At 60.1% G+C, this 14894-nt stretch overlaps 2 protein-coding genes and 1 non-coding gene across 4 annotated transcripts; all 3 read left to right on the top strand.

Annotated features, from left to right (window-relative positions):
* The first annotated feature begins 557 nt into the window (after positions 1-557).
* BSND (barttin CLCNK type accessory subunit beta) lies at positions 558-4095 on the top strand. 2 transcript variants are annotated; one of them, XM_056497608.1, is made up of 4 exons: positions 558-879; positions 1840-1919; positions 2211-2447; positions 3125-4095. In XM_056497608.1, exons 1-4 carry the CDS (start codon positions 703-705, stop codon positions 3363-3365), a joined length of 735 nt encoding a protein of 244 aa, XP_056353583.1. In that variant the 5' UTR covers positions 558-702; the 3' UTR covers positions 3366-4095. The 2 variants fall into 2 exon arrangements, with proteins under 2 accessions (XP_056353583.1, XP_056353582.1); XM_056497607.1 differs by lacking the exon at positions 558-879 and having other exon boundaries at positions 1613-1919.
* A 1695-nt stretch (positions 4096-5790) lies between these two features.
* Positions 5791-5861, top strand: TRNAG-CCC (transfer RNA glycine (anticodon CCC)). Its single transcript has one exon. It is a non-coding gene; the product is annotated as a tRNA-Gly (tRNA).
* Positions 5862-8556: 2695 nt separating this feature from the next.
* Positions 8557-14879, top strand: PCSK9 (proprotein convertase subtilisin/kexin type 9). The gene is made up of 12 exons (XM_056497428.1): positions 8557-8694; positions 8777-8962; positions 9056-9179; positions 9343-9476; positions 9819-9960; positions 10036-10232; positions 10337-10520; positions 10782-10952; positions 11265-11413; positions 11490-11655; positions 11901-12082; positions 12291-14879. The coding sequence occupies exons 1-12, from the start codon at positions 8557-8559 to the stop codon at positions 12456-12458; spliced, it is 1941 nt and encodes a 646-aa protein (XP_056353403.1). The 3' UTR covers positions 12459-14879.
* Positions 14880-14894: the final 15 nt, after the last annotated feature.

The raw sequence follows: 14894 nt of genomic DNA, 5'->3' as shown, positions 1-14894 counted from the left end.
ATGTGGGATGTGGTGGGAAGGTGACAGCTTTTAGCACCCCAGCTCCACCTTGAGTGTACACAGGGCACAGGGATACCTTGTTTTTATTCTCCCTGGGTGGACCAACCTCATCCCATCCTTTTCTGGCTTTAGCTCCTCCTTCACAGCCCACTTGCTGCCCAGTAAGGCAGCCTTAGCTCTCAGCCAGAGCAAGGCAGGGTCTGTTCCTCCAGAAAGACCCGGGAGCATTCCCTCTTTCCCTGCTGCAGTCCCACAGCCCTTGGGAACGTCCCCCTCATCTGGGGCTGTGCCAGCTCTGAGTTATGACCAAGTCCAGCTCCAGCGCCCAGGGCTGGGAAAATCCCGGCGGCAGCAGCTGATCCGCGGGTCCCCATCCCTGCAGGGAGCTCCCCTCTCCCTCCCTGTCCCCTGCCCAGGCTGGGGTCCGGCTCAGTGTGCCTGCAGGGAAGGTTACCCGGACACGTGCGGGTGTTTCCACTGGAGTGTGAACGGCGGGGCAGTGTTTGCATTCATTACAAACCCATTAAAAACTGGCTGGCTCAGCCCTGGGCAGGACCTGCTCGACGTGCAGCTGATCCTCAGCTCCTGGCAGCCTCGGGAGAGAGAAACCACTCCTTGCCTCACGCTGCAGGTGTGCTCAGCAGGCAGCAGCTGAGCTGGGCTTCCCAAAACCGCTGCTGCTGCCTCTCCCCGCCGGAGCCCATGGCAGAGGAGAAGACCTTCCGCTACGGGTTCATCATCTTGGGTTTCTTCCTGGTGATGGTGGGGATGTTCATCATGAGCGTGGAGAAGCCCCAGTACTACATCACCTTCTGTGTGCTGGGTGTCCTGCTCGTAGCCGTGGGCATCACCTGGAGCATGTGCCAGTGCTACCCAAAGGTAGGATCCCCCTGCTGCTGAGCACCTGGCGGGCTGGAGGGCTCAGCTGGGCTTGGGGGCTTTGCCTGCTCTTGGATGTGCCTCAGTGTCCCCCTGCAGCAACCTGAAGGGGGATTTGTTTTGGGAGGTTTGTGCCCTGCTGATGCCTGCCCCATCTCCTTCACCCCCTGCACACCCCCCGAACCTGGGGCTTTGCTTTCAGACAGGCAGCAGGGAGAAATCCCAAAGAAGAAAACTTGTGTTCATCTCTCCCATGCAGTCCCTTCCTTGGGGTCTGGGGCTCGGCAGGCTCCCAGGAAGGGACTGCTGTGGCCATGGAGGTCAGAGGGTCCTGGTCCCCCCGGGCCAGCCCTCACCCCCCAGTCTCCTTGGCAAGGGCACTGCCAGCCCGGGGAGCAGCCACGCCTCCCTGCCCTGGGAAACTGGCAGAAAGGGCTTTTTCCACCGAGAGGGCGTCTGTAGGACTGATCTGGGCACTGCTGGACGGCCTGTCAGCAACCTGGCTGCCCTCCAAAATGTGGGGGAGCCACCTCAGGACCCAGGACCAGCCGGGACCTCTGAAAGCAGCTGTGTTCTCCGGATTGGGGTGAAGCAGAAACCCCTCAAAGCTGAGCTCAGCCCCAGCCAGGAGGGGGATGTGGCTCTGCCACTGTGATCCAGGCTCAAGGATGGGGCCCCTCGGTGTGACCACTGACCTCCTGTGTGAGCCTTGGGACTCCCTCTGGGCTTGGGGACATGTGTGACTCCACAGGGGGAAAGGCACTGAGGGCAGGGCTGTGCTGGATTCATTCATCCCTTACCGATTTCCCTCAAAAAAACCATTTCCAAAGAAAACATCCATGGTGGGAAAAGACCCTAAACCCAGCTGAAGGGACACTCTGGCCCTTTTCCCACCCTGAGGACAAGGGTCCCCGTGGTGCCCAGCACAGCCCCTGGGCTCTGCCTCTCTTTTTCTCCCAGATAACGTTCATCCCTGCGGACCTCGAGACCCAGCGGTTCCTGGACCACAAACCCATGGTGCTGCCACAGAAGGACGCAGGGTGGGTCCCACAGGGGGTGATGTGTGTGCCCTGAGGGCAGGGTGTGACACTGGGACAGCTACTGCAGCACAGGGATCAGGCTGGGAGAGGCGAGGGCTGCCTGATCCCCTGAGTGATGCTGCGGGATGCAGAGCATCCAGTGATGCTGGTGTGGGCAGTGCCTTGGTGGCCTCTAAAGCCACTCCCTCAGAGTGAGCTCTAAGCTCTCTGGAGCCCTGTGTGCATGTGCCTGAGCGTCTCCCAGCTCCACGGGGTCCAGGTCTGCTCAGCACCCTGTTATCCCTTTCGCAGCTTGATTGCCCCCTGCCCCAGCCAAGAGGCCACCAGCCCCTACGAGAAGAGCCTGCCATCCTACGAGCAGATCCAGAGGCTGAGCTCAGCTCCACCCCCAGGCTCGGCACAGCCCAGACCCCGCAGCTGCTCCCAGTCAGCCGTGCAGGCCAGGGCAGAGATCCACCGGGAGCTGGGGGGTGCTGGGGACCCCCTCCAGGACCTGGCACCTCGCCTGGAAACAGCAGCAGGCAGCTGGTATGGGATTCTTGGGGAGTTGGGGATGGCACTGGTGGGATGTGGGGTGAAAATGGGGGGATCAGATCCCCAGGATTGGGGGAGGGAGAGGATGCAGAGAGGTTTTTGCTGCTCCCACAGCACTGAGCCTCCACACCCTTGGCCCCACTGAAGCCCAGATGGTGTCTCAACCCACAGGGATTCTCTGAACCAAATTATCTCCCAGGAGGAAACTTAGATGGCCTTTGGCTGTAATTTGCATTTTGATGTTTGTAGTTTTGCCTTTTGCTTTTATTTCATTTTATCAATATAGACAACATCCTTACAAGAATAACCCCAAAGCTCCTGATCAGACTTTGACAGAAATGAGATGCCCGGGACGTGAACCTCAAACCCCATATTGCATTGGTTTGGGAGGTCCCAAAGGGCTGAGGGGTCATCCCAAAGGTGATGGGGGCCACTGTTCAGGCTCTGGGCATAGGACTTGGGCACCCACCACAATGTACTACAGCTGGGATGGGTGCAGAGCTGCAGGTTCAGGAAATGAGGAGTCAGCCCCATGTCAGGCAGGTGTCCCATAAAGGCAGGCACCGAGGGCTGGGACAGGGACATCCCAGGGCACTCCAGCCACCCAGCAAGGGGACTGGAGATGCTGGGATGCTGCCTGAGCCGTGTTTGGTGCGCCCCTGTCCCCGCAGCCCCGCCCCGGGGGACGCCCCGCTGGCATCGCTGCTGGAGGAGATGGACACGCCATCCCTGGAGGGCTCGGTGCCCGGCAGCCCCACGCCACAGAGCCGGACCCCGGGCAGCTCCGGGGCGGGGGGAGAGCAGCCCCGGGCCCCCCGGAAAGGCCCCGGGGAGGAGGATGATCTCTACTACGGGCTCCGGGAGGATGCGCTGCTCAAGGAGAGCGATGGCGTCTTTGAGCCTGAAAACTGATTTCCTGGGAAGAATCGGAGGAATTCCACTTGGCATGGACTCACCGTCTGGAGGGGACACACAGGTCACAGCCTGGAGGAAAGGGGGCTGTCCCCAAAAGTGCAGTGGCCCAGGCTCCTGCCTGTCCCTGTGCCATGCTGCACCCCTTGTGCACACCCAGCCACTCAGCAGGCTGTCATTTCCACCAAACCCAAAGGGCTCCTGAATTCAACAGAATATGGACAAGGCACCTTTGCCAAAGCCATTTGGGTGGGCACAGAGCAGCTGGGCTGGGCAGGATCTGGGCTAAATACTGTGCTTGGGAAGGGAAAGGGTTGGCTGTGCTGTTTGGAACAAGATCAGGTTTAGGCAAGTAAAATGTGGTCAATGCAGGTGGGTTTTACCAGGCAGAGCTGTCCTCAAAGTCTTTTTCCCACTTACCCAAGCTCTGCTGAAATTAAAATTCGATCTGAGTCTCCTGCAGCAGGCAGCCTTTGTATCTCCAGGTAGGGAGAGGGGTGGTGGAGGTGACAGATCGTGCTGTCCCCTGCCTCCTGCACAAGGACCAGCTTCCAGCTCTCCTGGGGGCACAGGGAGGAGGGCACAGCTGAGCCAAAACCCTGCTGATGGCACTTGAGGTGGTGGCTGTGCACACTGTCTGCTGGGTCAGTGTCAACTGCTGCAGGTGGGTTTGCATGCTGGCACCCACCGTCCCCAAATTTCTGTGAATAAAAAGCGTTTGTTCCAAACCACGTGGGTGGCTCAGCCTGGTTTGTCACCGTGACAGGGACAACACAGGGGCTCTGCACAGCACGCAGAGATGGCAGCACTGGTGGGAGCCACAGTGGGGATCTGTGAGGCTGAGCCTCCCCAGGGCAGCTGGGTTTGGATCAAAGCCTCAGTGGATCCAACAGCACGGGGATGCTGAGAGTCCCTTGCTCTGTTTTGGGAAAGCTGGGCTGGATCTGTGCCTGGCATGGCCCCAGGAGGCTTGGGAGCACATGGCTTCAGCAAATTCCATAGAATCACAGAACTGAGGTGGAAGGAGCTTCAAAATCCTGGAGTTCCAACCCCTCAAGCACAGAAGTGGGGCAAAGCTGCCCTGCAGCACCGAGGGGAAGGGAGTATGAGAGCCCTGGAAGGATGTTCCTGTGTTCCCTTGCCACCCAGGGAGTGCTTTGCTGGTACAGGGCAGGGTGTGCAAGAGAAGGCTGTACCTGAGGTGTCACACCCCTGTGACACTCCTGCACCCTTCACTCACCTTGGTGTCACCAAGCAGCCAGGGAGAAGGGCAGGGAGCACTTTGGGGTGTTTATGGCCAACAGGAGGGTGGGGAATGAAGGCTCAGTGTTGGCTAAACATTGTCACAGGGTTGAGAGGAGGAAGCACTACCAGATTGATTGCATGTACTCAGCTCCTGCCTGTCCTTCCCAGTGTGGTGGCTCTGGGAATGCTGTTTGGATGGGGCCATGGCTCTCTGAGTTTCAGTGACTGCCCAGGGCAGGATGTCACTGTGTCACTTCTCCTATGGAGTGTGGGAATCTGGTAGAGACCCAGAAGCCTTTACCTATAGAACCACAGAATGTTTGGGCTGAGAAAGGACCTTAAAGAGAATTTTGTTCTAAGCCTCCTGCCGTGGGCAGGGACACCTTCCATTGGACCAGGCTGTCCAAGGCCCCTCCAACCTGGCTTTGAATGTTTCCAAAGATAGGGCATCCACAGCTTCCCTGGGAAAACTGTGCCAGGGCTTCACAGTCTGAAGTTCCTCCCTGCTCTCCTGTAGTCTCTCTTCTGGAAGGGTCTTTAATCTCTCTGGAGCCTTTTCTTCTCCAGGCTGAACACTCTCAGAATTTCCTCACAGAGGAGATTCCTACCTCATGGCTTGCCACTCACTTTCATTTCTGGCAAAATAAATCTGTTTTTCAGCAGCGTTTCTCCAGGCAGAGGCAGGGGAGGGGGCTGACACGGAGCCTGGACCCTCTCCCCTCTCCCTTCACACAGCTGGATGTGCATCCCCCATCCCCGGCACAGCATCCTTGAGCTGAAGGACTCGGCTCCCGCGCCGGCAGAGGTTAAACATTGTGGGAACCGGGACATTCCTGCATGGCATTAAGCGCTGCCAGCAGCCCCGGCTCTGGCTCAGCTTGTGCAGGGGGGCACGCCTGTCACCGTCCCCAGGGACCCGCGGCTGGGAGCTGATGGGCGGGGAAGGGGCTGGCAGTGCCACCCACGTGTGTCACCGTCCCCAAAGGCTGGCAGTGTCACCCACACGTGTCACCCTCCCCAGGGACCCGCGGCTGGGAGCTGATGGGCCGGGAAGGGGCTGGCAGTGCCACCCACGCGTGTCACCGTCCCCAAAGGCTGGCAGTGCCACCCACGCGTGTCCCCCCGTGGGACGGGGCCAGGTCCGACCCCTTGGTGGCCCGCGGGAGGAAGCGACGCCAGCGCACCAGTGGTGTAGTGGTATCATGCAAGATTCCCATTCTTGCGACCCGGGTTCGATTCCCGGCTGGTGCAGCGCAGGATTTCAGTGACCCCTCTGAGGTGTGACACCGCAATCGTGAGATGTGCGCGCACCGAAAGATCTCCCGAAAATTGGTGGGGAGGTTTTATTTTACCGACAGGATGCTCACCCCAGCGCACCGGAGCCGCGTCTTTCCCTCCGGAGGAACGGCAGAAGGATTTAGGAACCTTTCCCTTGTTCAGATCTTCTGTGATGCTCCCTCTGCTCTCTCGTTCCTCCCCTTCACACAGACACACACGCTGGAAGCCCGCAGGGAGCCAGGATAAAAACAGAGCTCTTCTGTACAAGGTGCAGTTTTTAGGCTATTTCTGAATTATTTCTCAATTAACAAAAAAATATCCTTTCTGCAGATATTCACTCCTGGAGTGTGAGAGGTGGGATCCCTTCCCGGGAGCTGGGGCCGGGTGTTTGTGCAAAGATCTTCATGTGTTCCTCAGCATGTGGGGATGCACGTGGAACTGGGGGGATCTCCGACACCCCCTCCCTCCTCTCCGGGCTCCTTCCATCCTTCCCTGGGACACGGATTGTCCCCTGTGCAAAAACGCAGGGAAAGGGACACTTGTTCCCCATGCTCAGCTGTCTCAGAAGCCTCCTGAGGCCCCAGTGGTGCGCTGTGGGATTTAGCAGCGCTGAGGAAGCTGAGCCAAGAATCAGGAGTGAGATTTGTCCCCATGATCAGTGTCTGAACGCTGACCCCTTCCAGTGTCACCTCTCTGCAGGAGAGTGGGTGACAAGCAGGGTCTGGTGTCCCTGCAGTTACCCGAACCAGAGTTCAGGCACCCACGTGAGGTGTCATTAAAAAATCAACATTTCCCATACAAATGTTGGATATGTTCACATCCATATTAAATACATACATCCATATAAAACATAGACGTCCTTATAAAGCAAACACACCTATATAAAACATTAACGTCCATGCAATCCATACATATAATTATAAAACATGTTCATCCATTAAAACAGAAACATGCATATAAACCACACACATCCATATAAAACATACCCATAATTATAGCATGTACACCCATGTAAAACATATATCCATACAATATATGTACAATGTATTGCAATACAAACCAGCCAGTACAATACAAACCACACACATCCACACGAAACACACACATCTGTATAAAACATGTACATCCATATAAAAATACAAACTCTACATAACCAGCCAAAACACAAATATGATCCTATTTCCCTGAAAAGCCGGGAGCAAGGACGGGGTTTGCCGAAGGTCACCGGGGATGTGGGGCAGTGTGGGATCCCGGTGCTGCGGGAGGGCAGAGGTGGGAAGCGGCGTGGAGACCCTCGGGAAAGCGCCGAGATCCTCCCGCAAAAAGGGCATTTGCGATGTGTGACCAAACAGGATTAGAGGATTTCACGGGAATTTATTCGTGGAGCGAGGCAGTAGGAGGCACATTAAGCTTTCAGCCCTTTCTGAAAACAGTCCTTGAGCGGCTGCGCTTTGCTCGCCAGAGCCCCCAGCGATCCGCCGGGACCGGGGGTGAGCAGCGGCCCTATTTGCCCTCTCTCCACAGCCCCAGCGCCCCGCGCCCCCTCCCCCGGCCCCGGTAATGCTTAACCCGCCCGGCTGGGATGGGGCCGGCGGCCCTGGCGTGATCCGCGCCCCGCCGCGCTGAGCACGGAGAGACGGGCAGAGCCGCTGCGCGCCGGGACCCGAGATCCGCGGGTGCGCTCCGGGACCCGAGATCCGCGGGTGCGCTCCGGGACCCGAGATCCGCGGGTGCGCTCCGGGATTCGGGACCCGAGATCCGCGGGTGCGCTCCGGGACCCGAGATCCGCGGGTGCGCTCCGGGATTCGGGACCTGAGATCCGCGGGTGCGCTCCGGGACCCGAGATCCGCGGGTGCGCTCCGGGATTCGGGACCTGAGATCCGCGGGTGCGCTCCGGGACCCGAGATCCGCGGGTGCGCTCCGGGATTCGGGACCCGAGATCCGCGGGTGCGCTCCGGGACCCGAGATCCGCGGGTGCGCTCCGGGATTCGGGACCTGAGATCCGCGGGTGCGCTCCGGGCTCCGGGACCCGAGATCCGCGGGTGCGCTCCGGGATTCGGAACCTGACATCCGCGGATGTGCTCCGGGACCCGAGATCCGCGGGTGCGCTTCGGCACCTGAGATCTGCGGTGCGCTCCGGGATTCGGGACCCGAGATCCGCGGGTGCGCTCCGGGATTCGGGACCTGAGATCCGCGGGTGCGCTTCGGGACCTGAGATCCGCGGGTGCGCTCCGGGCTTTGGGACCTGAGATCCGCGGATGTGCTCCGGGACCTGAGATCCGCGGGTGCGCTCCGGGACCCGAGATCGGCGGGTGCGCTCCGGGATTCGGAACCTGAGATCCGCGGGTGCGCTCCGGGATTCAGAACCTGACATCCGCGGGTGCGCTTCGGGACCCGAGATCCGCGGGTGCGCTCCGGGATTCAGAACCTGACATCCGCGGGTGCGCTCCGGGACCCGAGATCCGCGGGTGCGCTCCGGGATTCGGAACCTGACATCCGCGGGTGCGCTCCGGCCCCTCGGCTCCGCTCCAGCTCCCCAGCCCTGCTCCAGCCCTTCGACTGCGCTTCATCCCCTCGGCTCCGCGGGTGCGCTCCGGCTCCTCAGCGGTCCCGCCGGTGCCGTCCCCGGTGCCGACGGTCCCGTTGTCTCCCGGTGCTGCCCATCGGGATGTCCCCGCGGGCGCTGGAGCTGGCGCTGCTGCTGGCGCTGGCGGAGCTGGTTCTGGCCCTGGGGCCGGCCGGGGAGGGGGAAGCCGCCGTCGGGGCCGCCCCTCCGGGACCCGCTGCTTTCCACCGCGCCGCCAAGGTGAGGAGCGTGGGGTGGGGGGCCAGCCACGCTCCTGTGTGCGTGTCCCCCGCACCCCAGCCCGCTGCTCGTGTCCCCGCAGGCGTCGTGGCGGCTGCCCGGGCGCTACGTGGTGATGCTGCGGGCGGGCGGCGAGGCCGAGCTGCGGGACACGGTCCGGCGGCTGCAGGCCCGGGCGGCTCGGCGGGGACACCGGGCCGAGCTGCTGCACCTCTTCCAGCTCCTGCCCGCCTTCCTGGTGAGGATGAGCAGCGACATCCTGGACACGGTACGTGGCAGGGGACAGCAGCTGCGGTGGGCGCTGGTGGGAGTGGCAGCCCCAGCTTCGGGGGGAAACAGGAGCTTCGTGTCCTCCCCGCAGGCGCTGGAGCTGCCGCACGTGAAGTACATTGAGGAGGATGCCTACGTCTTCGCCCAGAGCATTCCCTGGAACCTGGGCAGAATCGTGGCGCCACAGCCCAGCTCAGGAGCCTACAGCCCTCCCAGTAAGCGCTGGGGTATGAGCGGGGCGACTCTTTGAGGAAGAGGGATGGAAATATTCCTCTGCCCCATGGTGCTGCGGGTCTGGAGCTGCATTTTGGGAGCAGCCCAGGCGGCCTGTGTGACCGTGATAGTGGTTGCCTTTCTCCCCTGTTGCATCCCTGGCAGACAAAGGTGACCTGGTCGAGATTTTCCTGCTGGACACCAGCGTGCAGAGCAGCCACCGGGAGATCGAGGGCAAGGTGACTGTGACTGGCTTCGAGAGCATCCCCGAGGAGGATGGCACCCACTTCCACAGGCAGGTGAGTCCTGAGGTGCCACATGCTGCATCCTGGCCAGAGCACCCCCTTATCCACCAAATCCTGGGCAGGCTCGTGAGGCTTTCCAGGACAAGGCAGACACTTGGCCTGGACCAAAATGCTGGGCAGGACGGGCAACAGGAGCTGTGGTCCTGGGGAATATTGAGACCTTCAAGGTGGTCTGTTTGGAGATATGGCAGAGTCGGGCAGGGCTTCTTTCTAGGAAAGTGTTCAAGGGTAGCACAGGTGTGTGTGATGGAGGAGGGAATGCAGGTGGGAAGAGGTGGGGGGCTGTTGTGGGATTGCAGACCTGCTTTGATGCAATGGGGCTGGGGCATGAAACAGGCCAGCAAGTGTGACAGCCACGGGACCCACGTGGCCGGGGTGCTGAGCGGGCGCGACGCCGGCGTGGCCACGGGCGCCAACATCCGCAGCCTCCGGGTGCTGAACTGCCAGGGCAAGGGCACCGTCAGCGGGACCCTCATGGGTGAGTGACCCCGTGCCCCGGAGAGCAGCAGGGTGCCTCCCGGAGCTTCCTGCCACACTGTTTTGTCCCTCGCAGCGCTGGAGTCCATCAGCAGGGCGCTGCGGGCTCGGCCGAAGGCGCCGCCCGTGGTGCTGCTGGCCCTGGCCGGCGGCCGCAGCCCCGCGCTGAACGCGGGCTGCCGGAGCACGGCAGCGATGGGCGCCGTGGTGGTGGCGGCTGCCGGCAACTACAAGGACGATGCGTGCCTCTACTCGCCTGCGTCCGAGCCGGAGGTACGGGCTGTGGGGATTCCTGGGGCTCGGGATCCCCTCCAGCTCCCCGGGTTGGGGCCGGGGCTGGCCGTGCCACCCCTCCCGTGCTCCGCTGTCACTGCCAGGTCATCACGGTGGGTGCCACCGACAGCGAGGACCGCCCCGCCTCCATCGGCACCCTGGGCACCAACTTTGGCCGCTGCGTGGACCTGTTTGCCCCGGGGGACGACATCGTCGGCGCCTCCAGCGACTGCAGCACGTGTTTCACGGCGCGGAGCGGGACCTCGCAGGCGGCCGCGCATGTGGCAGGCGAGCTGCGCTCCGAGGGGCGGGGAGGGCTGGCCCTGCGCTTGCTGGTGCTGGCACAGGGCTCCAGGCATGCCTGAGCTGGGGGCATTTTTGTGTTCCGCGACGCCCGGGTTTGGTTTGTCTCGTTCGGGCGCCGCAGCCTGCACAGCGCTCCCGCACCCCGTGCGATGGCTCCTCCCGTGTCCCTGGAGCCGTGCTGCCCACGGGAGCTGTGCAGGTGCTGTGTCCCCGCTGGTTCTCACTGCCGGGGTGCTCTTGCAGGCATCGCTGCCGTGCTGCTCAGCGCCGAGCCCCAGCTGAGCCTGGCCGAGCTCCGGCAGCGCCTCCTGCTCTTCTCCACCAAGAACGCCATGGACACGGCGTGGATCCCGGCGGAGCAGCGCCTGCAGACACCCAACAGCGTGGCTGGGCTGCCCACGCGGCTGCGAGCAGGTGGGGACCTCGCTGCCTGTCCATGCTGGGCACAGCTCTGCTCTTGTGCCGTTCTCCGTCCCTCTGTGCCGGGGACGGCTGAGCCTGGGTGCCGCCGTTCGCGTGGATGGGCGGAGATGGAGCCTGGTCGGTGCCGTGGGCGCTGGGTGACTCTGTGGGTGTCCCTGTGGGTGCCACTGTGGGTGTCACTGTGGATGTCACTCTGGGTGTCACTCTGGGTGTCACTATGGGTTACACTGTGGATATCACTCCGGGTGTCACTCCGGGTGTCACTCCGGGTGTCCCCCGGCTGACGCCCCGGCCCCGTTGCAGAGGAGCAGCTGCTGTGCCGCTCGGTGTGGTCGGCGCGCTCGGGGCTCGCCCGGCGTCCCACGGCCGTGGCTCGCTGCTCCAGCACCGAGGAGATGCTCAGCTGCTCCAGCTTCTCCCGCAGCGGCAGCCGGCTGGGGGAGCACATGGAGGTGAGCAGAGGTGCTGCCCCGGGGTGCCCGGAGGGGTGTCCCCAGCCCCCGGTGACACTGTGCTGCCCACGCTCAGGACAAGGACGGGCAGAAGCAGTGCGTGGCACACGGCGCTTTCCGCGGCCAGGGGGTTTATGCCATCGCCAGGTGCTGCACATGGCCCAGGGCTGAATGCCGGATCAGTGCCAGCTCCCCGGCGGCCGAGGGGGCCGAGTGCTCGCCAGGAGAACACGTGCTGACTGGTAACACCCAACACACGGGGTTACACACCTCTGAGCCTGATGGACAAGGGTGTTTCTTCCAGAAAAACGCTGGGATTTGGGGGGAAAGGGTGGGTGTGGTTGCTGGGAGGGCAGGGAGGGGGTACATGTGCTGTGTGCAGGACTGGGGAAGGTTCAGGGCTCTCTTGGGGCATCCTTGGCACCAGCGTGTGCACTGGGATGCTGCCGTGGCTGCCCTGTGCCAATATCCCCTCTCCCCCGGGCAGGGTGCAGTTTCCAGTCCCCATCCGTGGCGCTGGGTGCCGGTGGCAGGCCCGTGGTGGGGCAGGGGAGGGGGCCCAGCCGCTGTGCCAGCAGGACAGGGGTGATGGCACACGCCGTGTGCTGCCCCACTGCCAGCCTCGAGTGCCAGCTGAGGGAGCACACGGCCCTGGAGCCCGAGGAGAAGGTAGGGATGGGCCGTGCTCCTCTGCCCGGTGCTGTGCCTGTCTGCCTGTCCCCCTGCCGGGCTGATGGGCTTTGGGGTGTCTTCAGCCCATTGTGGCTGTCACCCCATCCCATCCAGCTGGGCGGCAGCAGTCACACCGCCCTGACCCGTGGGGACACGGGGGACGGGCAGGCGTTTGCTGAGCCGTGCTGGCCTCTCCTCCCGCTAGGTGACAGTGTCCTGTGAGGATGGCTGGACGCTGACGGGCTGTCACGCCCTGTCCCAGCGCCCTGGCTCCATGGGATCCTACGCCCTGCACAATTCCTGCGTGGCAGCCGCCGCTCCCGGAGGCAGCTCGGCCGCGGCCGTCGCCGTTTGCTGCCGGAGCCGGCCGTAGGGACAGGCTGAGCTGCAGAGGTTCCTGGGGCTTTGCTGCCCTGCCTCGGTGTCTTTGCAGGGTTTCCAGAACAATCCAAGCATCCCCCATGCAGCTGGTGACCTCCACACTTGGGCTGCCGTGCTGGTGGGGATGAATTTGTCTCCCTCTGCAGAGCTCTCCAAGCATCCCCCATGCAGCTGGAGCCCTGTCCCATCACTGGAGCCATCCCAGAATCCTTTCCCTGCCATGCACTGGCTCTTCCTATGAACACCTTGACAGAACAAGTCACGGTGTTGTCACCAAACACAGGAAAAATCCACCACCTTTTTAACGATAAAAGTATTGTGAGAATTGTTCCTTCATTTCCTGGTTAGTTGCTCATTAGTTGTCAGCTAATGCTGTGTAGCACCTGGAAAATCTTAGATTAGCCATTTTTAGGCAGTTCCATAATTGCCTAATGGTATTCCTAGGAGACTTCTTTACTTTTGAGTCAAGTGCAAGGGCTGTAGTTTAAACAGCCTGCTTGGTTAATTAGATTTTTATCTGCATTGCTACAGTCAGCTACTGCTTCATTAGTGCTTTTTTTGTTGTTAAGTCAAAGTTAATGATCTGCTGGTGTTATGTGTTAACAGTTTCAGGTCTTCTCAGGACACATAGAACTGTAGGAGGCTGTAATTCCTTTAAAAAAATCCCCAGAATGAAGAAAAAGCTTTCATAGCACCTTAGTTTTTACATTTGTACCGTAAATATTTATTTGGAGTTTTATAAATGAACATTTTATAAATGTCTTTTTAAAATAAAATTCATAGACCTGTGTTGTCTGGTTTCATAGACATCCCCCTGGGGACCTGGTCTGGAAGAGGGAAGGGGGACCCATCCAGCAGCTCCCCCAAAGAGCTCAGTTTTGTTGGTGAGCAGCCCCACGTTGGATCTGACCCCTGCCTGGGATCCAAGGTGCTCCTGGATGACAGTGGCACCTTTGGAAGTTGGCACAGGCAGCACAGGCATCCTTGCCCACAGCTGGGCTGTGCTCTGGGACTGTGTTGTCCACACACACAGCACCAGAAGTTTGTTTTAACAACAGTGGTGCAGGGCAAGAGCTTCCAGTTATGGAAACAAACATCATCCAGCTTTGGGAACATGCCCTTGAGCCTGGGTTGCTGTTGTTCCTTCACTTTGGAAGGGCTGGAGCCCCAGGAAGGAGACAAAATTTGGCTCAGAGAGATGCCAACAGCAGGGAGAGGCTGAGAAGCACCAGGAGCCACCAGAGCTGGTCTCACTATTCTCAGTGTTTAGCAGCCTCCTGCTACTACAATATATAATTTTTGTGGTGTTATCTGAGGATAGACAAAAAAAATGCAGTTTGATACCTCAAGCTCCAGGTTAACCTGTCAGACTTGGCTGGGTTGGGTGTTTTTCCCCATCCAAAAGTCCCCTGCAGCTCTGTTACTCTGGCTTTAATTGGCAAGAGAAGACAAACCCAGCACAAAACACCACTTTGAAAGGTTGAAACTAATTCTACCTTGTTACCTAAAGCTGGCAAAAGCCCAACCCTAATCCAAACATGTAATTACATAACATGGACATAATTACAGCCCACAATTTCATCAGCTGGAACCTGAGTTTTGCACAAAGAGGCAGAAAAGAAAAAGGGATGTCAGCCTGAGAGCTGCTGGACAGCTCTGACACCGAGGGTGATTTTTCAGCAGACTCCTTGGGCTGTCACCTCTCAAAACACACATCAGGATTTCAGCTCTGCTGCCTCCCCTGTGAGAGGGGAGGATCAGCACAAGGTGTGAGCATGTTCCATGCCTGATAAGCCAGGCAGAGCTTCCCCAGCTCAGTTCAAGCCTTCATAATCTTGGTGGAAGGAAACAATATTAAAAGATTAGCCCTTGCTTTGTGCCTTGCAGGTGGGTAGGTGGAAAAGCTGACATTCAGGAGAGCAGGGCTAATCCCAGGGATGCTGATCCCAGTCCTGACAGCAGTTTGCAATGCCCAGTCCATGCTCCCAGGAGAACAGAGGCTGGAAAAGTGAAAGTCCTTGTCCTTAGAGCAGGGGACAAAGGCAGAGTGGGGATGGCAGCCCTGGCTGTAGCTCCTGGTTCCCAAATGAGTGAGAAATGGAACACCAGCTGCTTGTGCACCTCTCTGCCCTTGCCCCCGTGGGAGGCAGGATGAATTCACGCCCAGCTCACCCACAAATCTCAGATCTGACACACAAAATCCGCTCTAATCCATCACTGTGAGCGTGGCCAGGGTAAATCACTGCCCAGGTCAGGGGAAGCTGCACAGAGCTACAGATGGGACAGTGCCCCAGCACATGCTGTGGCAAAAGGAGATACAGCAGGGCAGCTCCTCAGCTGCTTCCAGTGGCTCTGGACAGGAGCCAAAACAGCAATCAGGGCACCCCTGAGGAGCTCAGCACTGGCAGGGCTGGCCCAGGGAGGTTCA

This window comes from Oenanthe melanoleuca, chromosome 8 (assembly GCF_029582105.1).
Source record: "Oenanthe melanoleuca isolate GR-GAL-2019-014 chromosome 8, OMel1.0, whole genome shotgun sequence".
NCBI lineage: Eukaryota > Metazoa > Chordata > Aves > Passeriformes > Muscicapidae > Oenanthe > Oenanthe melanoleuca.
This window is presented reverse-complemented; position numbering and strand designations above follow the sequence as displayed.

Excerpts from the sequence above, each read along its gene's own strand:
- PCSK9 (XM_056497428.1), top strand. The coding sequence starts at position 8,557 with ATGTCCCCGCGGGCGCTGGAGCTGGCGCTGCTGCTGGCGCTGGCGGAG. Across the intron at positions 9,180-9,342 it reads AGGAGCCTACAGCCCTCCCA|ACAAAGGTGACCTGGTCGAG; the intron begins GTAAGCGCTGGG and ends CATCCCTGGCAG. Across the intron at positions 11,414-11,489 it reads GGCTGGGGGAGCACATGGAG|GACAAGGACGGGCAGAAGCA; the intron begins GTGAGCAGAGGT and ends GCCCACGCTCAG.
- BSND (XM_056497607.1), top strand. The coding sequence starts at position 1,615 with ATGTGTGACTCCACAGGGGGAAAGGCACTGAGGGCAGGGCTGTGCTGG. Across the intron at positions 1,920-2,210 it reads CTGCCACAGAAGGACGCAGG|CTTGATTGCCCCCTGCCCCA; the intron begins GTGGGTCCCACA and ends TCCCTTTCGCAG. Across the intron at positions 2,448-3,124 it reads GAAACAGCAGCAGGCAGCTG|CCCCGCCCCGGGGGACGCCC; the intron begins GTATGGGATTCT and ends CTGTCCCCGCAG.